Source organism: Dipodomys ordii, unplaced genomic scaffold (genome assembly GCF_000151885.1).
Source record: "Dipodomys ordii isolate 6190 unplaced genomic scaffold, Dord_2.0 Scaffold86, whole genome shotgun sequence".
In the NCBI taxonomy this organism is placed as follows: Eukaryota; Metazoa; Chordata; class Mammalia; order Rodentia; family Heteromyidae; genus Dipodomys; species Dipodomys ordii.
The window spans coordinates 466,036-492,821 of record NW_012267302.1 but is presented as its reverse complement, the minus strand read 5'-3'; the positions used below and the strand labels follow the sequence as shown (position 1 = coordinate 492,821).

The following is a 26,786-nucleotide window of genomic DNA, read 5'->3' as shown; positions in this document are numbered from 1 at the left end:
AGGTATAAGGTTGCACCACAACCCAGGGAGCTAGAGCAGCCAGAGACAGAGGACTCCCCACTGCTTTCCCAGTGAGGCTTTTCCTCTCACACCAGGAGGCCTATCAAAGGCTAGACAGAATGGTGCCAGATAAGGCCCTGGAATTCGGGGGTTGTTAGGGTCTGGAATTTCCCTTTTGGGGAATGCTGATCCAATGTGTCTATCCACAGTCAGTGTCCAAAGGGGGAGAATGGTACCCAGGGTCAGAGGTCTGATGTACACTGAGGGCAGAGATAAGGTATGGTTCTCTTTGAACTGTCATGGCAGGAGTGGCAGGATGGGTTATCTGCTGACTTGGGGCATGTGTAAGAGATGCCTAAAAGCTGCTTGTGCAGAGAAACACTGACTCCTTATTTGGGCCTATGAGTTAACTGGAAACAGGATGAAGACTGGGTGTTCCTCCACTTTAAATCTATGTCCTTTATCCTGAGCTATTCTCTGCTGCAGCCATCTTCGATTAAAGAAGCTGGACCAACCGCCAGGTGTCAATGACTGTTATTGTAACAAGGTAGCACCTGGCCAATCCTCAGATTACCTCTGAATTTGCATGTGATTTGGGAAAGTATTACCTATGCATACCTCCTTAGCCCCCAACTCTCCCTATCTAAAAGCCAGTATCTGTACCCCAGAAGATCACAGAAGATGCACTCAAAGTTCAGTCTTCCTGTGGCTGCTCAGCAATAAATAATAAATCCCCTTTCTCCAAGTCTCTTTATTTGGCCAACAGGGGTTACATGAGGAATTCTTGTGAGGGGTTTCCCTTTGTTTTCACCTTTGAAATACAGACTACAGGGGGCTGCCAGACCAGCTTGCTTGGTCTGCAATCAATCCACTGAAAGCTAGGACACCAGCAGCCTCCCTCTATGGGCCTAGAATATGGTCCAGCTCTCCTAACAGACACAGTTCTGTCAATGATCAATCGGAGCTAAAGCCTGGAACTCCTATTAGGCTCCCACTGAGTTACTTGTAGTAAAATAAGAAACCCTCCAGGATGATCTAGAATAGTCTAATGCTTCTTAATCTTTCAACCAGTCTGCCCTGAGTGAGTACTGGTGAGGTGGCAAGTCAGGCAGCACAAGCCTAGGCAGTAACTTGGATAGGTGGGCTCTGTCTCAGTCTATAAGGGGGAATGAAAATACCCACAGATGACCTAGGTAGCAGGGACAGATTCCCAGTCCAGCTCTTACCCACACCTGGGGAGCACTGGGGCCTTATACACCCCTTCCTGGGGCTGTGGTTGAACCCCTAAGAGGGTCTGTAACTAAGGTTCGAAACAGCTCTGGGACTGTACACACATAAGCTCCTAGAATTCCCTAGAAGGAGCCTTGGCAAAAAGGGAGTCCAGGGACTGAGCCAGGGGATTTCTTTACCACTCTTCCCAGCTGTCTAGCATGGGAAGAAGGGAGGGAGGGAGGGAGGGAGGGAAGCTGCTCAGGCTGGCCCTGCCCCCCTCCTCTGCAAGCCCACAGGATCCAGGGCAGGGTAGAAGCTACTGTCAAGTGTGTAATAAACAGCTTATTGACTGGAGAGCAGAGTTCTCAGGCCTGGAGCCTGACCTTCCGGCAATCATATCCCTCTCCTGCCTGCCATGACCTGTCCTCTCAACTCCCAACTCAGCCTCGGCCCCCAGGCCACAATAACCCACCCTTAGGGCTGCTAATATTGCCCCCCCACACACCTCCATGAATAAACGCTCTGACATTAAGATGGTGAAGGGCTGCCTGGTAGCCCTGTCTGTCCATCAAGTGGCAGAAGCTCTTTTTTTTTCTTTATTTTTGCTTATGTGGTGCTGAGGAATCGAACCCAGGGCCTAGAGCATGCAAGGCAAGTGCTCTACCACTGAGCCACCTTCCCAGCCCCAGAAGCTCTTTACTAAGACCTCAATCACATTGCAGGGCCAGTCTGCCTTTTGCAAGCCATTTGCAAGTGCTTCAGTTCACTTAACAACGAAATAATTACTGAACAGTCAGTACTTCTTTGGACATCAAGGGTGATGGGGGGGGGGGCTGATCTTGCCTTGGGAGGGAATAGGGAAGACATTGTCAATGGACTCACAGGAAGAGCACTGGGTTTGGAGTCCAAACAGCAGAGTTGGCATACACTGGACTCCAGCACTAAAGCTGGGAGATTAAGAAGTCCTTTTCACTTCCCAGAGCACCACTAAGAATCCCATTGTGCACAGGGGAGTGAACCCAGGGCCTCAAATATGCTAAATTCAAGTTCTATCACTAAGCCACACACCCAGGTCAGTCTTGCACTCTTTCTTCTTCAGACACTTCCCACCCTGGGCCCCACTCAAAAATTAACAAGATGCCAGTGGCTCACATGTATAATCCTAGCTACTCAGGAGGCTGAGATCTGAAGGATGTTAAAGGCCAGGCTGGGCAGAAAGTCTGAGACTCATCTCCAATTAACCAGAAAAAAGTAGGGCTAAAGATAGAGTTCAAGTAGTAGAGTGTTAAGCAAGATGAGCAAGTGCAAGGCCCTGAGTTCTAACCTCATAACCGCCAATAAAATAAGAGATTAAAATGGAATAGTATGTAATAAAAATGATTAATCTGCCAGGTACCAGTGGCTCACACTTGTAATCCAAGCTACTCAGGAGGCTGAGACCTGAGGATAGCAGTTGGAAGCTACCGGGGCACAGAACAGTCTTCATGAGACTCTTATCTCCAATTAACCACTCAGAAACCAGAAGTTGTGCTGTTGGTGCTGTGGTTCAAGTGGTAGAGCCATAGCCTTGAGCAAAAAAGCTCAGGGACAGTGCCCAGGCCCTGAGTTCAAGCCCCACAACCAACAACAACAACAAAAGATTAATCTTTTACTGAGTCTGAATTCTGATGCCTCTCCTCACCCAAGGTTAAGGAGAAAGTCAGCCATGTTTGACTTAGTATCCTATCAGTTTCCAGTTAGACCCCAACCCATTAAGAGGCTATTCTTCTCAGGTATACATCAAGTTTTTCTTTCTTCCTCATGGCCAGTTTTCCAGGTAACATTTATGAAGAAGTTCATCCATCCTTCCATCAGTGATCTGACCTACACCTCTTTTGCCATATACTGCACTGCTCTACACACTGGAGTCAATCCTGGACTTTCTATTATCCTTGTTCTATTGGCTTACACATGCCACATGATTTAGTTTCCAGAGACTTTATATTTTATTTTATTTTATTGTGTGCAAGTACTAAAGCTTGAACTCAGAGCTTGAGTGCTGTCTCTTAGGGGTTTTTCTCTCAAGGTTAGTGCTCTACCATTTAAGCCAATTCTGGCTTTTTGGTGATTAATTGGAAATAAGAGTCTCACAAACTTTCTTGCCCAAGCTTACTTTTTTTTTTTGGGTCCGGTCGTGGGGCCTGAACTCTGGGCCTGGACGCTGTCCCTCAGCTCTTCAGCTCAAGGCTAGCGCTCTACCACTTGAGCCACAGCGCCACTTCCGGCTTTTTTCTTTTTGCTTATGTGGTGCTGAGGAATCGAACCCAGGGCCTCAGGCATGCAAGGCAAGCGTTCTACCACTGAGCCATCTTCCCAGCCCCTGCCCAGGCTTACTTTGAACCATCATACAGCACAGCCTCCTGAGTAGCTAGGATTGCAGGCATGAGCTTTGCAGAGGCTTTATGATGTTTCACTCTGGGTCAGGACAGCTTTACCTGCTCTTCAACCTTGCCCAATCCTTCTAACATACTGTTGAACCCTAGCTGAGATGGTGATGAGTCTCTTTCCCTTTACTGATCTTAGTGGAAAAGCACTGACTGTGACTACAGTTCACATCTCATCCTAAACCTATTCTCTGATTCCTAGTTTTCTGAGTGCTTATACCATGAATGGATTTTGTCCAAGGTGTTTTCGGCTTCTACAGAAATGATTACATGACTGTTGTTTCTTTAGGTTCCTTATGGATGGTGTATAATATTAATTTGGCCCATGTTATCAATATTAATGGGTTAATTTTGAGCCAATCCTGCATACCTGGATCAAGTCAGGTATGATAGGAATGGATTATTTTTAAAAGAGACAGTGTAGAAGTGGACCATGACCATAGCCACTATTATTTCTACAGAATGATCTCAGTCCTGAGATTGCTGTGTGGAGCAAGCTTCACTTGTCCCATTTCTCAGATGAGGAAACAGAGGCCAGTAACACATTGCTAAGAAATGAAAGGGTCAGAGGGAAGGGGGAGATAGGGGAGGCATGCATGGGTAAGGATGTTGAAAAGAGTGACACTGATCAAGATATACTGTATTCACAGATTGCTTTCTTAAATGGCAATTCCTCTGTATAACTATTTAAAGATAATTAAAAAGAAAATAAAAAAAGCAATGAAAGGATCAGCATTGGATCCTCAGCCTCTGATTCCAAACACTCTAGTGTGATTGATGTGGGTGGCACTAGTTGTCCGATCTAATCATTTCAAATCCATCTCATCTGATCCGAGTGTGTACAGGAAATAGGGATAAAAATAGGGTCCTACACTGACTCCTGAGAAGTTTGAACAGTCCTCACTCACCAGCCCAGAGAGACTGTGTGAGTAGGTCAGTGAGGTGCTGCGGGCCAGCTGCTGGGTCAGCAAGCTGGGTCTGCAGGACATCCTGAGTCCACATGGCAGGATGGCAGACAGCCCCTTCCAACCTCAGCCTGGCTCCTCCTTTGGCCTTTACATCTCAGGCTCTGTGCAAGCAGCTTGGAACATGTAGTTTGGCCCAGGACCATGGTAGGCCAGGAAGGAAATGCAGAGAAGAAAAGTCTGCACCCCATTGCTCCTGCTTGCCCCGTTTTCTAAGAACGGGTAGCTGGATGAGGCTTATGTAACTTCTAACGGGCATGACAGATGGCACCCTGGCTCAGGTAGCATCCAAGCACATGTTGACAATGACCTTCCCTGACAGGTTGCCTGGTCTCCTCTGTTCTGGAACATGGGCACTTGGCAGGGGATAGAGGCAATGAGAGGCATGGGAAATGGCCCCAACTCTTACCTTTCAGCTCAATGGCCGTGGCCAGGCCAGGTACATGGAGAGGCCAGAGCCTACCTAACAGCAGGCAGGTCCCAGTCCAGCCAAGGGGAGCTGGAGCCCCTCCTTCCTGCCTCACAGCTACCACTTTGGGCTGTATCATAGTCCCTAGGGTCACAGCCCCTGACTGCCAGCCTCCTTCCACCTCAAATCTATCTACAACCCCAGGAGAGCTGGAAGACAGTTTCCAAAGCACCTCTCGGTGTTTTTCTCACTAGGCCTTGCCTGGTATTCAACTACTTATGCTCCTTGTGCTGACAAGTAAACTGAGGCTGGGAGGAGGCGTGGTTTACCTGTCATACAAAGACAGTCTTGGCCTTAATACTAAAGCTTTCAGAGTTGTTTACAAATTCACTATGTAATACAGCCTCTTCCCTCACTGGCGACCTCTAGGCCATCACCAAGTGACCTCCTGGGTAATCCTAAATTCTCCACCCCTTTGGGCAATCAGGGAAACTTGAATGGCTAGAAGGCATCTCAGAGAACCCTGGATGACTTGGCCTACCTGTGTCTAATATTCCACAAGCCAAGCAGGGACAGGAGAAAGAAGAAAAGAGTGTGATGGGTAATGTATTTAGGTTCCCTTCTCAGCAAGGAGAAAAGGAAATTAGGTTCCACAATCATGTCCACCTCAGCTCTTCTCCCCAACAAGTAGTTGAGGGTCCTGCTTTATGGAGAGAAGATGGAGGCTCCAAGAACTTCAGTTTGAGATGGAGCTATGCCTTGAACTCTGGTGTTTAGATTCCAGGGTTGACTGAGTCTGTATATTTCATCAGATGAAGCACAGAGAGGGGAAGGAACTAGCCCAGTGTCACCCAGTAGATTATGTGGCTGTGATTAGAATATAAGCTTCTCTCAGCTCAGGCGAGAGAGAGAGAGAGAGAGAGAGAGAGAGAGAGAGAGAGAGAGAGAGAGAGGGAGAGAGGGGGGGGAGAATGTGTGTATGTAAGATGAACCAGCCAGAAAATATGGGGGCCAAATCCTCAACAGGGTCACTGTGCTCAGCTCAGCCCTGGTCCTCCTGGGTGCCAGCTAGGGATTCCAGATCAGCTTGTGGTTAGGACTCCTGGCAAGGACCAGTGGGCATCCGGCTATAACATGGCTGGGCCTGGCTTAGCACTGCCTAAGCCAAAGGCCTGGGGGAAGTCAATCTTTCAGGAATGGCTGATAAGTGTTAGTGTTGGGTGTGGTGCATGGAGAACCTGCAGATCTTGAAGCCAGACTGTTCTCCCACCAAGCCCAGCTCTCTCCAGGAAACTGGTGGCAGTTGCTATGAAGGTCTGGGGCCTTGATTCAAACCTGGGCCTGGACTTTTACATATACATCTTGTAGGCTGCAGAGTCAGTAGCCACACAAGGGGCATTCCAGGAGCCACAAGAAGCATTCAAGGGAGTGGGCCACTATGCAAGTTAGAAGAAATATTTTAGAGCCCTTGCCTAGCTGTGCCTGGCAAGGCTACCTTGGTGGTTGAGGTCAGAGTGTATCAGGCCAGCAAGTGTCACCATCTGTTCTGGCCATGCAAAGGGGCTCTGAGAGTGCCTGATGGCAAAAATTTGGTTCCTTCTTTGTGGCTCTGTTCAGTTTAGGCAACAAATTCTTTGCTATCCTTGGGTTCTGACCACTAAGGACTTGGCTGTAACTTTCACTGTGCCTGGTAGGAATGAGAGCTCAGAGAAAACCAGCAGGGAAGCAGGCAAGCAAGAGGACAGGCCATAAGCTAAGGACTTGGCATCTCCTACTCTTTCATGACTCATTTGCAGTAGCAATTCTGTGCATAGTAGGGACCCATTGCAGTTCCCTCCTGGGCAAGGAACAAAGGTTTTGTACAAAGGTTCTTTACTCATCCACTCTGCATCTATGTGCTTGGCACCATGTGGCTGCCAGGGACAAACATTAAGTCCTCCCAGTTCACTTTATGTCTCTGTTATCCCTGTCATCTAGTCAATTTAACCCTTCACACCAGCCCTCTTGACCCTGCTCTCCCATCCCCAGGGCCCTGAAATATGACAAGGAAAAGGAACAGGTATGAGGCTATCCTGCATGACAGACCCCATTCCACCCTCGGTCGCTGCCCAGTTGTGTCACAGAATGACCAAAGGTGAGGTAGGGGAGAAGCCAGGAACAACATTCCTGGAATTTCTGACTCAACTTCTTATAAACTCAGCATCTCACATAGGTGTCCAGGCCCTAGGCCTGGCAGATGGCGCCTCTGATCATATTACAAGGCGGCTTCCCTTCGTCTCTGTCTCCTGACGCCAGTAATGCCTCCAGATACCACTTGGGGCCTCTGGAGGTTGCAGGCTGGTGGGTGATGGCAGGCTTGGTGATGCCTCTGGGTTGCTGGATGGCAGACTGGGCATCAGGAAGCAGAAAAGACAGCTTCTTGTTCTACAGCCCAATTCTACTCCTAGGGGGACAAGCCAGGCCCCAGCCCTGGCTGAGACACGCTCATATGCCCTGAGAGGGACAGAAAAATGAAGGGCAATGGGCATCAGAAAAGCCCTGCTGGCCATATGCTGGTGGCTCACACCTGTAATCTTAGCTACTCAAGAAGCTGAGATTTGAGGATTGAGATTTGAAACCAGCCTGGGCAGGAAAGTCTATGAGACTATTAGTTCTAATTAATCACAAGTGGTAAAGCACTAGACTTGAGCACCCAGGCCTTGAGTTTAAGCCCCAGAACTAGCACCAAAAATAAATAAAGAAAGAAAGAAGGAAGGAAAAAGGAGGAAGAAGAGGAGGAGGAGGAGGAGGAGGAGGAGGAGGAGGAGGAAGAGGAAGAGGAGGAGGAGGAGGAAGAGGAGGAGGAGGAGGAGGAGGAGGAGGAAGAGGAGGAGGAGGAGGAGGAGGAGGAGAGCCCTGCTCATGTGTTACATGATCCCTGGAAGGGCAGACCTGTTTCTTATTGGGGGTACCTAGGATACAGGGAGTATGGAGGCATAGCAGCCGCCTGGCCTAAGTATGGGGTAGGATTCACATCTTCTCATTCTAAAGCCTTGGGCTCATTCTGCTACACTGAAAAGGACATCTCCTCAGATTGTGCCCCAGAAATCTTGTTCAAACAGATGATCAGACAGGAGGCCAGAGCTGAGAGCAGAATTTGTTTCCTGGGTTGGGGTACAGGATTTCCTACTTAACACCTCCCATACCTAGCCCACACTCTGCCCACACTAGGGGCCAATCAAGCTCCATCCTTCCCTCCTCCAGGAAGCCTTCCCTGACCACCCCATTTCCTAAAAGCCTTTTTCAACATCACAGGCATTTCTTCTTCTACCTAATCCTATGCACTGATGAGGATGAAGATGATAAGGATGGCAGCCAATGTCACCAAACACTTTAGAACACATAAAGCACATTCTATGCATTATCTCATTTGGCCCTACAACAATGGTAAGATTGGTGCTATTAATGCTACCTCATTTCACAGATGAAAAACCAAAAAGCTCAGAGAGTGTAAGTAACTGGCTCCAGGACACACAGTCAGGTGGTAGTAGAGCCAGGATTTGAACCAGAGTAGTCTGAATAGAGCTTGCCCTCTAAACATGGCACTAGACCACTGTAAGAACATATATCTTAGGTCATTCCTTAATTCCTCTTGGCTGTACCATCACATGTTCCCCTGGCACCCAAGTATGACAGACCTGGAACAGGCTTCTAGAAGTGACCTCAAGCCCAGAAACTCTTCTAATGTCCAACCAAAACTTGGTTCATCTCTGACCCCAGAGCCCAGCACTTGTGTAGAGTAAGAATGAATGAATGACTATGTATATGCATCAGGTTTAGGACTGGGCTAATGTGAGGCAGGATTTCCCAAACCCACCCCCAAATCAGCATCCCTTCATCCCTAAGAAGTAGAAGTACAGGCACAGGGACGGGGACTGGACCTGTAATAGGTTATCCTGTTACACTCTTCTCAAGACCCTTAAAATTTAGGGTCTTCCTGTTTCCTGGAGCTCTTGGCCTTTGAGGTAGGAGATGTTCACAGAGCAAGAGAAAAGGAATGAAGTCCTGAATGGTAATTTACAGCTTGAGAGGAGAGAGACAGACAGACAGACAGACAGACAGAAAGAGACAGAGAGACCAAGACAGAGACAGAGGGACAGAGAGAGACAGAGAGAAGAAAGAGACAGAGAGAGAACAGAGAGGGGAGAGAGAGAGGGAGAGAGAGAGAGAGAGAGAGAGAGAGAGAGAGGGTGGGAACACACACTCAGGGCCACATAATGCACACAAGGGCACTCCAGTCAATATATTGACTTTACGGAAGGGCCTCTGCAAACACAAGTGGCTCTGGACCTCAGCTACCTCTGTCTCTCATTAGCTGCTTGGGCCTTTTAACATAGAGCCAGACAGAAAACCCTACAGTCGTTAACCATCAGCCTCCATCTCTCCCCCACTCCAAACTTACAGCCAGGAAAGGAGAACAATAAACCTTCTGGGACCCAGAGAGGGAAAGGTTTTTGCCCAAGGTCACAACAGAGAAAGGACCCGATAACTATTAGGCCAGGAACTACTGAGTCTCCACGCTCTGAACCTCCTTGCTTTCTCCCTTCCCCTTTCTGTCTCCCCTGGAGGAAGGAGACCCTGAGCAGGGGTGTGCTAACAGACTGAATGACCAGACACATGTGCTGGGTGTCATGTTAAGGGCTATGAAGATGACACATCACCCTCAATTTGCAGATCAGGAAACTGTGGCACAGTGAGGTGATTGGCCCAGGCTACTGAATTGTTGGGAAACTATGTGAATCTCAGAATTCCAGCAGGCCATACCATACCCTTGTCCCAAATTTAAGGCTCTGGGAGGAGCCTCTATGAAGAGGGTGTGTGTAGAGACTGGGGCTCAGAGAGGTGATGACAAGCCTCTTCTGACTGGCCATGGAATGCAGGGTGGGGGGAAGATGGGAGGGGAGGTCTCTTCCTTCCTTCTTACCTACACTGCACTGGTGGAGCAGGGCTGAGCAGAAAACAACCCCCTTCTAAGACAGAATCCAAAACTGCTTATAAAGTAGTTGCTGTCTCTCTCACAGACCACAGAAATACAAGAAAGCCTTTTGTTTCAAAACTCTCACCCAGGTCTTACAATGGCCATTAGAGGGAGCTAAGAGGGTGGGGAAGGGTCTCCAAACACAGCAATCCAGATGAGACCAGATGAAGGGGAATGAAAATGTGGCCACAGCCAGGTGCCAGTAGCTCATGCCTGTAATCCTAGATATGTAGGAGACTGAGATCTGAGGATCACAGTTTGAAGTCAGCCTAGACAGAAAAGTTTTTGAGCCTCTAATCTACAATACACTACAAAAATCCAGAAATGGGAGCTATGTGGCTCAAGTAGTGGAGTGCTAACCTTGAGCAAAAGAAACTTAGAGACAGTGCCTAGGCCCTAAGTTCAAACTCCAAACTGGCGCTATGCACGCACACGCACCCACACACACAAATAAAAGACAAGAGAATATGGTCAGGAGGCAGTTCCCCAAGAATCTATGTCAGCCCCAAGGGGCAGCCACATTTCCAGCTCCTTCTCCAGCAAATTCCAGGAGACTTTCCCAAGAGAGATGATGGGATACAGGTGAGAGAAAGACCCCCCACTTTCACACCTCCCACTGCTCTGAGTCAGGTGGGTCTCTCAACAAGCAGTAGCAGCCCCAGTTCTACAAGCTGGCTTAGACCTACCGCCAGCCAAGCCTGCCTTGGTCTCTTCTAGAACTACCCTCCAGATTACCTGTCCCATTGGCACTTAGCAGGGGAAGGTAGTTCTGCCTTCTAACAACAGAACTTGACCTACTGCTTATAGCCCAGAGGTAGGGCAACAGCAGCAGGGTCTCCACAGCACTGGAGGACAAATGACTGGAGTCCCAACAAAAAAGAGAAATCTCCCAACTCCCATCCCACTGATAATGATCACACATTAGTTACCTATTCATACCCAACCAAACAGTGACCACATCCATACACAGCAGCCCCACATACCCAAAGAGCTGTATGCCTCATACACCTCTTCCACAAAAGGTGCAAACCTACACACACACACACACACACACTCCTCCCGCACTCTTCACCTCCACACATACCTAACACCCCAATGTGACGCGCGCTATCTTCCCTCCCCTCCCACTGCACACTCCTGCTGCCTTCTATCCCATCTCCTCAATACCCATTCTCATCCCCTACACACACTCACACCCACAAGCCTAAATTCCCCAGAGGAGCGTGCGCGCGCACACACACACACACACACACACACACACACACACACAGCTCAGCTCCATGCAGGCAGAACTGAGGAAAGTGTGAGGTGCTTGGGGCAGGCAGCCTATTCAAGGTGAGAAGGAAATGGTGGTAAGAAGCTCCCAAGGGCTGGGACCGACGAATTTAGCTCAGTTGAGGGGGGTTAGGGGGAAGAAGGAAATGGGGGGCTGGGAGCAAGAGAGTCCTGATGCACAATACCAGGTGACAGTGACACTGAATACAACTAACCAAGCTGCAGAGATGCTAATCAGGTGGTTTTTGTCAAGAGGAGAGGGGTGCATTTGGAGAAGCTTCTAGCAGCCCAGCACTTTTGGAGAGAAGAGGGAACAAAAGGAAGTTGGAATGGGGGTGGAGGGGGATCGTCTAATTTATGCCTGCACTTCAGCAAATGATTTCGCTGCCATCAGCATAAGGGAAGACCGGAAGCCAGAGGAGCGGGAGCCCCAGGGACTCATGTCATAGTTCACTCTGCCTGGGCTAGCAGAATAGGCTGCTCTGGGGTGCTAGTGTTCTCAAAAGCCCTAGGAAGGGCTTCCTTGCTGGCAGGGCTCCCCCAAAATGCCTCTGGCACGGGATTTCCCCAAGGTGCAGAAGAGGGCAGTTCAAAGGGGGACAGAGGTGGTGTTCCAGATCCAACTTCAGGAGCCAACAGAGCATAGGGTCATCAAGCCCTTGGCCCTCTCCTTACATGATTTTAATTGTGGTGATTTTAATTTCCTTAAAACAAACGAACAAAAAAAGCGGGAGTGGGGAGGAGACAAAAGCCTAAAGCACATTTGTCTGGTTTCATTTTGTCTTCACAGGTTGTTTAGGAAACTTATGAGAAGAGGATAGGGAGGCCAGCTCAAGCCTGGGCAGCTGCCTTTCTCCTTCCTTCTCTGGGGATCATCTGCCTAGGTAGCTGCTTCCTTGGACCCAGGACCCAACCCATATGCCAGTCTAGGACCTGGCTTCATTGCCTGTTCCTGTATGTTTCAGTGGGTTCCAAGTTGTCTCCTGTCTGTCCCACCCCAGCTCTGAGGTTTGAAGACAGAGCTGTGGCCAGCAGGCCTGGAGGCTCCAGGACTGTCCATACACAATCACTTGCCCACCTTGCTCTCTAAGCACTGGGATGGACAGGATACAGCTTGCCTCATGCTCATCCCAAGTCCCAGATACGTCTGTGCCTCAGGGAAGGACAGATCTCATCTCAGGTCTGACAGAGGGTCATTAGATTTTCAGTCTGGAAGAAACTCCAACAGCATGGGCTGCTAAAGGATCCCAAGCTCTACCAGTTTGCACAGGGCTCTACTGCTGCCACTTAGCTAGGCAGCCCAGGGGGCGTGGTTTGTGACCTGTCTTATTTTCCCTCAGATCAGGGCAGTTGCTAAGAAGATCAGCTAACACTTGCCTGGTCACAGGACCACACTCCTGACCTCAGGCTCTGACCTGGATCCTTGATCCCAAACTGACCCTCTTTTCCCTGTTCTATTCCAAGTTGTATTCTTAACATAGCTATCAAAGCAATCCTAGCTTTAGATTCAGACCCACAATGCAGGGTCTCCAGATCAGAAGGAGGAGCCAGAAGCATTAGGCTGAGGGATTTGAGGACTGTGTTCAAATCCTGACTTTACCCCTGGGCCCCATTGTGACTTTGGGTAAGTCAAAGAGCCTGTCCCAAAGCTCCAGCAGTTAAATAAGCAGATTGAAACAGGGGAATTGTTTGGTCCTGCAGAATCTCCTTGGGGAGGTGGGGAGGAGTGGAAGGAAGGAGATAGATTACAGGAGAAATTCCTCCCCTGCAGTGGTACTTTCTTTTTAATGAGAAAACCCATTAAGACACTTGATTTTCCATTTGCTTAAGTGGAATGGGTACTTGCTATAGTGTAAACTGAGCTGAGGACAAGCCACCACACACACACACACACACAGCAAAAACACTAAGAAAACTCCAATTTTAATTGCACCTTAAAATGAACATTATCAAGCTACTTCAGTTTCTTCTCAACCATCTCAGCCAGAGGCCAAGGAAAGACTCATTAAAGGAAGGACTTTGGGTGGTAGGATAGGATGGGAGAAAACTCTTAGGGCCAACCAGAGCTTCTGAAGTGCTGCCTCTGGCCAATCACTTGCTGATTTGGAAAAATCCCACATTCTAGCCTTTGCTTTCCACATCTGTGCAATGGGATTCACAAAGAGTTCGTTGAAAAAAAGCTAAAGAGTATTCTAAAAGAAAGATGCTCTGTGCCTTTGACATGGGAGAAAAACAGGTTGTGTGGGAAGAAGGGGCATGCTCTCCCTCCTGAAGGCAGTTTTTTAAGGGCAGCACATTCCAGGCAAAGGAAGGCAAAGCCGACCCTACCACTTGGCCCCTCTCCAGACTGGTGGGCAGGCAGCCCCTGTGGTGCTAAGTAATGAGCACAATTCCAACACGGCTTCTGCTCACTCGTGAGAAATCAAAGACGGGTATTAGAGGCCATTTCTGGCTGGGCACTGTTCGTGCCCAGATCCATCAAAGCCCTGGGCCTGGGGTTTCTTCTGGAGAAGGTGGAGGTTGGTGGCTTTGTTCAGTAGGAAAAGCAGGCCACCCCTGGCCTTCCTGGCTCAGCCCACCCACCCAGAGAAATACAGACCCACCAGTCTTGGTTTTGGGTTGTTTTTCTTCCTAGCCAAGAGCCCTCCCCACCCTGCTTTAGCCTTGTATTTATTCCTGATCCTATTGCTCTGTGAGTACAAAAAAAGCTTCCCAAGATGCAACCACAGGCCCTTTTACAATACTTCAATCACCTTCTCAGACACCTTCAAACCAGAAACCAACACCCAATCCAGCACCTCCCACATCTAACTGCACCTTTTAAACAAGGTTGGTCATTCTACAGCCTTCCTTCCCCTTGCCCATCATTACCTTCCAACTTCAAAACTGTTTTAAATAGCAGAGTCTGTACAAATCATAATTAACTTGGATCAAATGATTGAGTGTCGTAACTTTATAGCACAGGGCTTGGAAAAAAAAGTGGGGGATGTGCTAAAACCAAGCTCTTACTCCTGATCGTGAGAATCATTAATTCCAGAGCCAGAGATCTTCCGCTGGGGTTGGGGGAAGGGGGACAGGGAGATAACCCGGATCGGAAGCCTACATTCCCACCAAAGGTGGGCCAGGCAGGGGAGGGCCATCATCTCATCCACTTTCCGATCCAATATTCTATCTGATTCTCAGCCTGAAGTCAGAGGACTCTATGCAGGATGCTGCTTGGACATTCTCTTGTCCTGATCGGTCAAGACGCCCTGCCGGCTGGTCTGCCTTCTCGGGTTAAAGCACCATTAGAAAGGCTGGCTCCCCTTAAGGACTCAGCTCAGTTAGTGACTAGTTCAGCTGCAAGACACAGAAGCCAGTGAACAAGCAACACACACACAGAAGCGGGAGACGTTAGGGACTTGGTAAGAAAAAAAAAAAAGTAGGAGCCATCAACCCCCTGAAGGCCTTGAAGAAGAGTGCACCTGGTCTATTTCTCTCGGATAGGGAGAATGTCTGTGACCCATGTAAAATAGGAAACTCGGCAGGAGCACTATGTACACGTACCTCCACCTACTCCACACACACACACACACACACACACACACACACACACGAAGAAAAAACAACTTGCAAATCTGCGATCTTGGGAAAGCTGTGGGTACAGAGTTCGGCTCCTCCCCCTTCAATAACCTAAGCCCTTCTACCCGACCTCCTCCCAGGCGGAACAGTACGCCCACCCATCTCGGTGCCTTGCAGGTCTCTCTCTCTCTCTCTCTCCCCACCCATCTCGGTGTTTCCTCCCGCCCTCCGGTCTGCAGATTCCTGTCCGAGCACGCGCCGGGGAGCCTGGGCGAGCCGGGACTCGGACTAGGAAGTTGCAGGCGAACAGCAGCAGAGCGCATACCTGACCCGCGTCGCGACAGTTCTTCGGCGCCATCGCCGGGCCGTCTGAGAGCCAGGTGTCCTCTCTCAGGCTCAGACCCTCGAATGAGTAATGAGACACCCTTTCCAGGGAAAAGAAGCGGTCTCTTCTGGGGGGAGGGGGCACAAAAGGAAGCTTCTGGCTTCCTCCACGCCCCGGGTGGGTCGGCGCCCCCACCCACCCAGTGAGGTGGCTGCGCCATCGCCCACTTTGGTGGCGCGGGGAAAATGTCTGGTAACTTGGGGCGCTCCTGCCTGCTTTGCTGGCGCCCGCCTATTCCGGGAAGAACCACCTCAACTTCGAGGCCGGCTACGAGGGGGGCAAGGAGAAGTGTAAGGGTCCCCTCCCCTCCCGGGACCCCCGCCCCGTCCCTGGCCGCTTCCTACCTGCTCGGCTCAGCGATGGGTCCCAGCACAGCAGCAGCGTCAGCAGCAGCGCACCCCGCGCCCCGCTCCGGGTCCACATGCTCCCGCGGCCCGGCTCGGGCGCCTCTCCCCCGGGGCTCTCTCCTGGCCCCAGCCTCGCCGCCGCCGCCTCCGCCGCCGCCGCCGCCGCCTCGCCGTCCTCCCCGGCGCCCGGCCGCGCCAGCCCGTGCCCTCTGTGAGGGCAGCGGCAGCCACGCTGCGCGGAGGGCCCCCCGGCACTCGGAGCACGGTGGGTGCCTGGCGCCCCGCTCCGGAGCCAGGCTCCGACGCGCCCCCTCTTCGCGCTCCCTGAGGCGCCGGGGGCTCCACGCAAAAGCGCTCCCCGGATCTCTCGCCCGGGACCTGAAGTTGAGCTACCAAAACCGAGTGAGCGCAACGGTGCTCGCGGACGCTCGTGCCGCGCCACGCCACGCCGTGCCGTAAAAGTCCCAGGTACGCGCCTCTCCGCGCTCCGCCGCTTCGCCGCGGCTCCGGCGCCCTCGCCGGCGCCGCCACCCGCCACAGTGCGGAGCGCCACTGAGCGCTCGCCTGAGTCCGCCAGCCTGAGCTGGTAGGACCGCGCGAGGATGGGGCGGGGCCCGGCGGCAGGGGCAGGGCCCGCAACAGGGGGCGGGGCCTAGGGGCCTTTTGAAGGGGGGGACTTGTTGGCCATCGGGGCGTGGCCACAGGAGAACGGGAGTGGGGGGGGGCGCCTCTCAGTGGGGGTTCCTCGAGGGACGCTGAGCTCGGCGCCTTGGAAAACCTGGCCGCTGGAGAGTAGCAGAAACCTAGTTTCACCCATTTTTCTTTCCAAAAACAAAGAAAATGGACCTTGGAGTCTTCTTGACTTGGCTTTGTCAGCCAGCGCCTCTGACTCAATGCAAGACCTTCACTTCTGCCATGCTCTGGCTTTTCACAGAGGTTGGAGGTAGGATTGGAAGATCTCCAAAAATATAAAGCTCCCTAAAAGAAAATCTCAAGCTTTCGAGTTCTGATTAAGAAGGGTTTACAATGTGTGACTATGAGTATCGATTAGATTAGGATCTTACTGTAGGCTTCTACTTGTCTGCAGAACCAGGGCGGCATCTGTTTGCCAGACCCTTGGAGCTCTCCCATAGCAGAACTAGCCAGACCCCAAGTCACAGTGGGGCTAAGGGGGAAAGGTTCCCTGCTTGGCTCGATGTATACTTAGGCTATGTTCCTTGTCTATGTGTGTCCTTCAATGAGTTACTTAACTGTCTCATTATCCCAAAATGGAGAATCGTAATAGTTAATATTAACTGCTTCATAAAAGAATGTAGAATTGTGTGGAAAAAATATACTTGGAAGCCATAGCAAGAATGACAGTAATTCCTATTTCCAAAATTCTCCCCTCCAAGCCAGTTTGAGGGATGAAGTTCTGACCACCCCAGGGTGGGCCAAGGGGAGGCTTGAAGGTTGAGTGGTGTCCTCCATCTGAAATCCAGAGAATACTAGAGTGGAGCAGCTAACATTAACAGATCTAGTGTGGTAGTTCCATGTTTAAGCACTTTGAATGCATGGTCTCTGCTCCTTTCCACCTCACTCTCTCTGACCATTTATATACCTGTTTTACAGATTCCAGAACTAAGGCACAGAGATGTAAAGCCATTTGTCCAAGATTCCAGAAGAGCTTTGAGTGCATGAGTGACTGAGTGAATGGACCACAGAAGAAAGATACTCTCTGAGCTGGGGGTGGGGGTGGGGCTCTTCTGAGACACCTTCCCTGGGACTAGATTGGATGTGAGAATACCTAGATTGGGTAGCAAGAATATCTAGACCACATTGCTCCTCCTTACCCCAACTCCCTTGTTGACTACTTAGGATTTTCCTTGTTTTTGAAGCTGGGATCTCAAGTCACTTTTCAAAAACCAGGAGAAGCCTGCTGTTTTGGGGTGACGTCAGAAAGAGGTCTAGCCAGGACCAGGAGCTGGGGGAGAGAAGCCTACCATAGGATCAGGTACCCCCAGAGATTAAAAGAGAAGGAGTTGGGGGCAGGGGCAGACCTACTGGCTAGAAAGGGACCAGGTTGATAGGGTGAAGGCAGAGAAGCAAAACAGGCCTGATCCTAGCTGTGTCCCCAGAAAAACAATAAAAACAGAACTGCCTAGAATCCCCATACCTGCTCCCTCAGGTTAGGGATGGAGCTTCTGTACCAGCAGGCCCCCTCCCCCCAGCCTTCTTATTTTAGTATATGTGCTACTGAAGCAAGCACCCCAGCCTTCTTATCTACCCAGGATGAGGAGGGTGGATACAAATGGCTTAAGATTATCTGGGGAAGGACTTTGGCCAACTAAGAAAGGCCTCTGTAGGTAAAATAGGGGGTTATTTTTAGCCTAGACTGGAACAACATTGAGAGTTGAGAGTCCATAGTGGATCACACCCAGCCAGCTCCACCCATCCCTACACACACACCCCAGTCAATTACAGGACCCTCCCACACAAACCTACACAACTATACATAAGTAAATGTGCAACAGAGACACACAGGTGTGAAATGATCCTCCCCTAAACTTCAGGTGTACAAACAGGCATCGAACCATAAAGGCACCCACAGACCAAAGACACATGATGAAAAAAGCAAACACACACAGCCACACACTTCTAAAAAACACAGAGGCAGATGACTAAAGACAAATAGGCATTTCAAGACTTTAACAGCCGCCAGGAAACAAATACAGACACACGTGTATCAAGACCATCATGCCTGATGGTCTTACCCAGGACACAAGGTCAAGGTCACTATGGATCTTACTGAGACCTGACCTTAGGAGGACTCCAGCCTTAGTCAATGGTATCCTGGGTGACTTTAAAAAAAAAAAAGTTCCAACTTTAGGAACCTTGCTGTTTAGGTAGTGTCTAGTACCCAGCAGGCCCAGCTAGCCCAAATATCAGGTTTTAGTGCTTTGTTTAATTCATACCTGGGAAAAGGGAGTTGGGGGTGAGACAGACAAAAGGAAGATAGACATTTTCCTCCATCTCTGGCCAAGCCTTGCCCCACTTCCTGCAGCCTGAAAACTCTCCCAGTCATGACATCTGCTTGTGGGAGGTCCTAGGTCCTATTCTCCCTCTGGGACTCTAATACCCCGGTAGGGACCTTAGCTCCTTGGGAATCTATAATTCCCTTGTGTCTCTCCTGTACCCAGTCTCAGAGAGAGGCCCTCCCCTAGCCACCTGCAGCTGGGCAACCCTCTGCAGTTGGCAGCCGTGGCTCCTCCCTGTCCAGATACTTGAGTGCAGGTGCTAGCCTGAGGCCAGGCAATTGGTCCACCCAGAGTCAGAAGGCCCAGCAAACCCCTTCCCCACCCAGCCCTGAGATGGCATTCTGCCTAGGACTTAAGAGATGCAATTTGATATTGGTCTAGGGGATGCATTTGTGAGTTAAAAGGAAGACAGGTCATTGGTCAACTGGGGCCCAGTTTGGTCAAGTAAAGAGCCTTAAAAAAGACCCCCTCCATTTCTTGGGGGTCTTTGCAGCCTCTTGCATAATATTACTGCTTTGAAATCAGTCCCAAACTTGGTGCTGACCATCTGCAGAGGCTTCTGCAGCTCATCCTCATTTCTCCTGAGAGTGTAGGACAGAGCCCTGGATGCTGGCGTCCAGCTGATAGACATTGTCCCAGACTAGGAGGTGGGGGAAGGGGCAGCATTTAGCCTGCTGGGAGATCTTTGGGCCACTCACTGATATGGAAATAATAACTACCTCACAAAGAGTAAAAGAATATGCACACATCCTCTCTTACTTATAACAGTTATGATTATGATTATGATGCAGGGGGCTTCCACTTAGCACCTCCTTCCCGGGTGGTGCCTTGTGCCTGCAGTTGCCACCAGGGGGCATGCTGCAGCATTAACTACCCAGGGCTGGGGCCAGGCTCCTTTAGGAACCTAGCCTGGGGTATTATTAGCCAGGGGGATGCTTGGGTGGTTGTTCAAGTAGTGGATGGGGAGGTGAGGACTTTGGAAATTAATATCCTGAGTCACCCAAGTCCAAAAGGGACCCCAGATGCTGGGACCTTGCAGAGGGGAGGTGTCTAAGGTTAAAGTCCTTAATGTTGTAGTCTAGTAATATCATAGAGCTAATGTGGAGGCTGTGTGCCAGGTACTGTCTTAAATCCTTTAGGTGCTAAGAATTTATGTGATGGGTACTGTGGTTACCTTGACACCATGTGAAGGAACTGAGACAAAGAGAGGTAACTTGCCCCAGGTCATAACCAGCTAGTAGAGGGTATAGTAGAGAATTGCAACCAGGTAAACAGTATTCTCTCTCTTTTTTTTTTTTTAATTGAGACAAGCAGATCTGAGTTCAGTGGTTCACTCCTGTATTTCTAGCTACTCTGGAGGCTGAGCTTGGGAGGATTGCAGTTCAACATAAGCTTGGTGTTACTTTGGAGATAGTGTGCCAAATTCTGTTTCCAAAATAAACAGCAAAAAGCCAGGCTGGAGCATGGCTCAAGTATTAAAGTGCCAGCCAAGCAAGCTGAGCAAGTGCAAAGGCACATCTGGGTTCAAACTCAGCGAAGGGATGGGGAGATAGCCAGAGAGAGAGAGAGACAGACAGACAGACAGACAGGCAGGCAGGCAGGCAGACAGACAGACAGACAGACAGAGACAGAATGTACATAATATAAAATGTAGCATCTGACTCTTAGCCACTTGAAAGTGCACAAGTAAATGATTTTTAGTATATTCATGATGTGGTGCAACCATCATCACTATCTAAGTTGAAAAGATTTTCATCACCCCCAAAGAAACCTTGTACTATTCAGCAGTCACAGCTCTCTTTCCCTCCCCCAGCTCCTGGCAACCAGTTAATCTACATTGAGTCTCCATGGATTTGTCTATTCTGGACATCTCATAGAAATGAATTATACAGCAAGTGGCCTGAATCATTAAACCTGGATTCTTAACCTCTGCTAAGTTCTGGAACAACCTTCCACCTTCATCCTACTCCTCTATCTTTTTCTTTCCCCCGAGAGAAAGAAAGCCTTGCAACCATACTATAGAAGCAGTTTAGTCACAAAATTCTTGGGGTCAGACAGATCCAGGTTCAAATCCTGACTCCATCTTGGACAATTTACTTGTCATGTCTGCTGTTGCCTTCTCAAAATTCCATTATATTCGTTTTTCTTTCTTTCTTTCTTTTTTCTTGGTCAGTTATGAGGCTTGAACTCTGGGCATGGGTGCTGTCCCTCAGCTCTTCAGCTCAAGGCTAGCACTCTACCACTTGAGCCACAGCGCCACTTCCTGCTTTTTCTGCTTATGTGGTGCTGAGGAATGGAACCCAGGGCTTCATGTATGCAAGGCAAGCACTCTACTACTGAGCCACCTTCCCAGCCCTAGTCTTTTTTTTTTTTTAATATAGATAAGGAGACTCACTACACTAAGTTGTCCAGACATGAGCTGGGTATCACTGACTCAAAAGGCTGAGATTGGAGTATGGTTGTGTGCACTGAAGCCAGCTCAAGGAAGAAAATCCCTGAGACTCAGAGCGCCAACTAATCACCAATAAGGGGAAAGTGGAGCTGTGGTTTAAGTGATGGAGCACTAGCCTTGAGCAAAAAAAGATAAGAGACTGTGCTCAGGTCCAGAGTTCAAGCTCCAGTAAAAGCACACACACACACACACACACACACACAGAGTTGCCCAGATTGGCCTCAGGCTCACAATCCTCACAATCCTCAGCCTCTCAAATAGCTGGAATAATAGGCATGAGCCACTGTGCCTGGCTCAAATTTCTTTTATTGATGTTAATTTATAAAAGTAACATAATATCATAATGATTTTGGATTTACAGAAAAATATTACAAATACCAAATTTTGGTGTTACATGTGATTCTTCCAATATTGCTCATGTAATAATGACAGTTAATCAAATTAAACAAAGTATCTGTACTGGTCCAGTGAGTGTTAGATAAATCATGCAATTCGTTCCAAGAAATTGCATATGTAAATCAACTTTATTTACAAAACATTATCTTGAATTATACTTCTGTAAAGCTTTCATTTAGACACAAGTCTAATGACTGAAGTTATAGCCATTTCTTTAAACCAAATATGAGAGATAATCGAGCCAGGTGTGAACACTTGTAATCCCAGCCCTTGGGAGGCTAAAGCAGGATTATCACCACAAGCTAGAAGCTAGGCTAGACTAAATAATACACTTTGTCTTACAAAGCCAGAGAGAAGCCAGAGAGAAGCCAGAGAGAAGCCAGGTGTTGGTGGCTCATGCCTGTAATCCTAGCTGTTCAGGAGAAGGCTGAGATCTGAGGATCAAAGTTCCAAGCCAGCCTTGGCAAGAAAGTCTCCAAGACTTTCTGTATATGTAGAGGTTGAGTGACCTGCCTGAAGCCAGATATCCAGGTCCTGAATCAGGCATAGGGTGACCCAAAGCCTGGCTCTTTTCCTGCCCCTGACTCCTGCTTCTGTGCTGGCTGAACATGGAGCCACACAGGCCTGCCCATAGGCTGAGGAACTGCATGCATGCTCTTGGGTTCTGTTTCAAAGCTTGCACCTTGGGAAAAACACGCAGGGGATGGGGCTACAGTGCAGGAAGACAGCAGGGCCTCAGATGCTTCTCTGTGGTATAGATCATCTGGTGTTGAAGATTGTGTAGCAGCCTATTAATGGTTTTCTCTCTTCCCTATCTGACCAGGAAACTCTGCTGTAAGCTGCCTAGATCTTGGTGGGGGAGAACAGAGCCGGGTAGAGGCTTGGGACTAATTCTCATTCTCCCTGTGTGGATTCACTGTTTACTGGGTGCTGGGCTCCTCTCTCCCCTGTCACAGGCCCCTATAGGCAGGCTGGCTCCACTTCTAAAGGAGAAACTCCTGTGCCTGAGGCAGTCCACTGGGACCACTTAATGGGTAGACATTCGATCAAGGGTCTAAGCAGAGGTGGGCTCACCAAGTTGTTAGCTCTGTACTATGTTATTGTTCTACCCCACATTTGGACCTCGGTTTTTCTAACCGTGAGTAAGGGATGGGAGGTGGCTCTTTGGTCCTTTCTAAACCTTCAGAACAGCAGGCTCCTGGGGGCTTATATCTGTAATCTTAGCTACTTAGGAGACTGAAATCTGAGGATCACAGTTCAAAGCCAGACTGAGGAAGGAAAGTTCTGTGCAATTCTTTATCTCTAACTAACCACTAAAAATCAGGATGTGAAGATGTGGCTCAAGTGGCTCAAGAGTATCAGCCTTGAGAGAAAAACTTCAGGGACATGCTCAGACCCCGAGTTCAAGTCCCAAGTACCAGCCACACACACACACACACACACACACACACCACTCCACACACACCATACACACTCCACACACACCTCCAGGATAAAAGTCAGACTCACAAACAAAACACACAAAACTGGCTTGGCTCTGCCTCCTTTAATATCCTTAACATTTCTTTTTCCATCCAGTTGCCAGTGACAAAAGTGTCAACCTCAGTCAGCAAAGACTTTGCTTGCTTGTGAATATATTTCTTGTCTTTCTCCTCCAGTTGTGTCCAGCACAGAGCTGGATGTGGCTCATTATGGCTGGTTGTGGCTGGTTGTGGATGGGCTGAATCTCAACGGGGTGACTGGGTGAGCAGCAGGGATGGGACATCAGAGAGGAGGAAGCTTGGTGGCTCTGGGATGGTCCTGCTTGAGGTTAGCTTTAAGCAGTGATCAAGTTGCTCTTTGCCTCTCAGGCCTCTATTGTCACCTGTGGCTCAAGTATGAATGCAGGCTTCTTTTCAGCAAGTTCTTACTTGATGTACTGGCTTGAAGGCTCATAGTTACATACCTGTATATTCACAGATCAAAGCAGAACATGTGGGACTCTGGGGACAATTTAGACATTGTGAAACCCTAGTGGCATTTGGGGACAGTTAGTATCTAAGCAGGACCAAACTGCCATCCTGGAATGCAGGACAGCCACCTGGAGGGATGGCCGCTCCAGCTGTTTGGGGAGGAGTAGGGCAGCTGTCTCGCTTTTTTTTTTTTCAGGGAAGTTCCCTTGTCCCCTGTGTGCAAGATTGGGATCAGCACTTAAGACTCAGTTATCCCAACCCAACCACAGCCCTGAGAGGTTATTCACTTGGTTAAAGGCACACAGCAAGACAAATAACCTGTGCTTTATAGCTCAATTTTGACTCTAAGACTTTTTTGGGGGTACACCTCAATGTTATTCTTCTTTGAACTCAGTTCTGGGCACTGTCCCTTAGCTTTTGTTACTCAAGGCGGGAGCTCTACTACTTGAACCACAGCTCCACTTCTGTTTTTGTTTTTGTTGGTGAATTGGAGAAAATAATCTCATAGACTTTCCTTACCAAGCTGGCTTCAAAACATGATTCTTGATCTCAGCTTCCAGAGAGTAGTTAGAATTACAGGCATAAGCCACCAGTGCCAGGCACCTCAGTATTTTTCAGCTGTGTTCCAAGGAGCCCCAGAGTTCCCCTGCAATACTCAAAATGGCTGAAGGGGACAGGATTTGGAAGGCCATTCCAAACTCTCCACCTTCCTCAGACAACCCACTATACATCCATAGTGAGACCTGTTAAAGGAAAGGGTTCCACCATTAAAAGAATAAAGTTTGCAAAGCACAATGAGCCTGGACCAGGGACATGAGTGGATGGAGGCTCTGGAGAGGTAGAGGAGGTAGAGGTGAGAAGAAGCCCCTTGTTTCCAGGTCAGTATGGTGCAGGGAGGGACTAATGGGTGCTCATCCTAGGAAAGAATTTGGGCAGAGCATCCTCAGCATCTGGTATCAAATGAAGAGGAGGAAAAATTTTAGTGTGTTTCAGGCTTTGTGTCAAACATTTTTCATGATAAATGTTTGTTGAATGGAGAAATAAATGAACAGGAAACAGGAAGCAGGATATTGATGGCCTTTACTTGATGTGGGTATGCAAATCCAACTGTCCATACCTTCTCCTTGCCTGGTCTGCACTCTAGCCACCAGCCCCGAGCTTCCCATGCTGTCATGGCAGAACATAGGGTTTTCTTTCTTCCTATTTTTTTTCTTTTCTTTCCCCTTCCTTCCTTCCTTCTTTCCTTCCTTCTTTCCTTCCTTCCTTCCTTCCTTCCTTCCTTCCTTTCTTCCTTCCTTCCTTTCTTCCTTCCTTCCTCCCTTCCTTCCTTCTTCTTCATTTCTTTATTTTTCTTTATTTCTCCCCATAGATATCCGATGGATATCAGATGTGGGACCTAAGAGAGCATTCCCAGAGAGTCTGTTTGGGAAAACAAGCACAGAGAAGCAGAATGATTGCCCCCAAGGCCACACAGCAATCCAGTCCAACAGCACAGTCTCTGGAAACTGCTTTGTCCAGAATTCTGAACTCTAGTTTATTTCCCTACGCCAAGAATCAGATCAAAGGTGTTTTCAAGGACTGGTAAAAACTTGCCCCAAGAAAAGTATCTAGAGAGAAGCTGTTCTGGCTCCTCTCTCACCTTAGAGAGGCTATGGCTCCAGCAACCTTACCCCTGGGCAGATCTATGTTGTGCTAGGCAGATCTTACTGCCTAAGAAGGGCCCCATACACTGGTGACTGACCCAGCTATTTCCAGTATGAATTGGGGTTGATTTTTTATTTTCTTATTTTCTTCCTTTCTTTTTCTTTTTCTTTCTTTCTTTCTTTTTTTAAACTGGCTGGCAGCATGAGAGCTGATAGGTCTGATGCTCCCCTGGGATCTGTCACTAGAATCCAGATGCAGGAGGCTGGCAAACAGTCTGGTCTGTGCTATCTGCCCAGGTGGAGATCAGTTGATAGGAGGTAGGAAGGGTAGCAATGCTTTCTTTTCATGCTTGGCTGAACTTAGAATTTCTAAGTCCTAAGTTCCTTCACTAAGTCCCTTCACTACATATGGAGCACAAGAAACATCATTGGGGAAAAAAAGGTAGAAAATAATAGCAAAATCAAAGCCAGACTGCCAACAAAATAGAACTCACAGAGTTAAAAAGTTGCCTCTTTGAAAATGTCAAACACATAGCTGCACTGATTAAAGAAAAGTAACATACCCCAATGCAAGTTTTACAATTCCTAAAACAAATCTTATGTGTGGTTTTAAATTTTCTAGTGGCTACTTAAAAAAAAAAGTAAAAATAATTATGGTAGAATTAATTTTGGTTGTCTTATTTTACTCAATATGCCCCAAAATATTATCATTATAACAGGTAATCAATATAAAATTATTCATAGTTATTACATTCTGTTTATGCTAAGTCTTGGAACCTTCATCTCAATTTGAGCACTAAAGTTTCATTGGAATTATTTGACCATGGTGTTGAGATTTCATAAAATTACAGCAAGAAAGTACTCACATGGTTTCTAAAATAATAAAATGTTCCTAAAAAGTGAATCAAGTAATCAAGTTTTCTAATAAGTAATCAAGTGAATCAATTTTTAAATGTAAATGAACTAAAATAAAATAGAAGTCAGATATGGTAGTACACACTTGTAAATTCCAGCTACTGGGGGAAGATGGAGAATTGACATAAACCCAGGCAAAAGTAGCAAGACTGTATCTCAAAAACAAAATGCTAAATTAAAAAAAAAAACAAAATGCAAGCTGGCTGGTAGTGGTTGATGCCTATAATCCTTAGCTACTCAGGAGGCTGGGACATGGCGGATTTAGGCCAGGCCAGGCCAGGCAGATGAGTCTATGCAATTCCATCTCCCATTGACCAGAAAAAAAGTCAACCTGGAAGGGTAGCTCAAGTGGGAGAGTAACAGCCATATCAGGTGCCAATGGCTCATGTCTGTAATCCTAGCTACTCAGGAGGCTGAGATCTGAGGATCACAGTTCAAAGCCAGTTTGGACAGAAAAATCCATGAGACTCTTATTTCCAATAAATTACAAAAAAAAGCTGGAAGTAGAACTGTGGTTCAAGTGGTAGACTACTAACCTTGAGCAAAAGCAGCTCAGGGACAGTGCCCAGGACTGGCACACACACACACACACACACACACACACACACACACACACACACACACACACACACACACACCCCAAATAAACAAACAAAAATGGCAGGGAAGGGGTTATGGCTTAAATGATTGAGCACTAGCCTAACATACAAAGGGGCCTGAGTTTGACTCCAGTACCCCAAAATAAATACATACGTAGATGAGAGAAAGAGAAAAAACAGGGAATTAAAAGTTGTTTGAAGCTCAGGTGGCCCTAGCT

The 26,786-nt window shown here is 48.4% G+C and overlaps 1 protein-coding gene across 3 annotated transcripts in view; it reads right to left on the bottom strand.

Moving 5' to 3' along the window:
* The window catches only part of Unc5b (unc-5 netrin receptor B), a 91,418-nt gene extending 75,730 nt beyond the window's left edge, over window positions 1-15,688 (bottom strand). For all 3 annotated transcript variants that reach the window (XR_001175417.1, XM_013025659.1, XM_013025660.1), the window contains exon 1: window positions 15,592-15,688. Coding sequence is in view for 2 of the 3 variants with exons in the window: in XM_013025659.1 (XP_012881113.1) it covers window positions 15,592-15,670 (79 nt within the window). In the remaining variant the exon portion in view is untranslated. The remainder of the gene's footprint in view (window positions 1-15,591) is intronic.
* Between the last annotated feature and the right edge of the window lie 11,098 nt (window positions 15,689-26,786).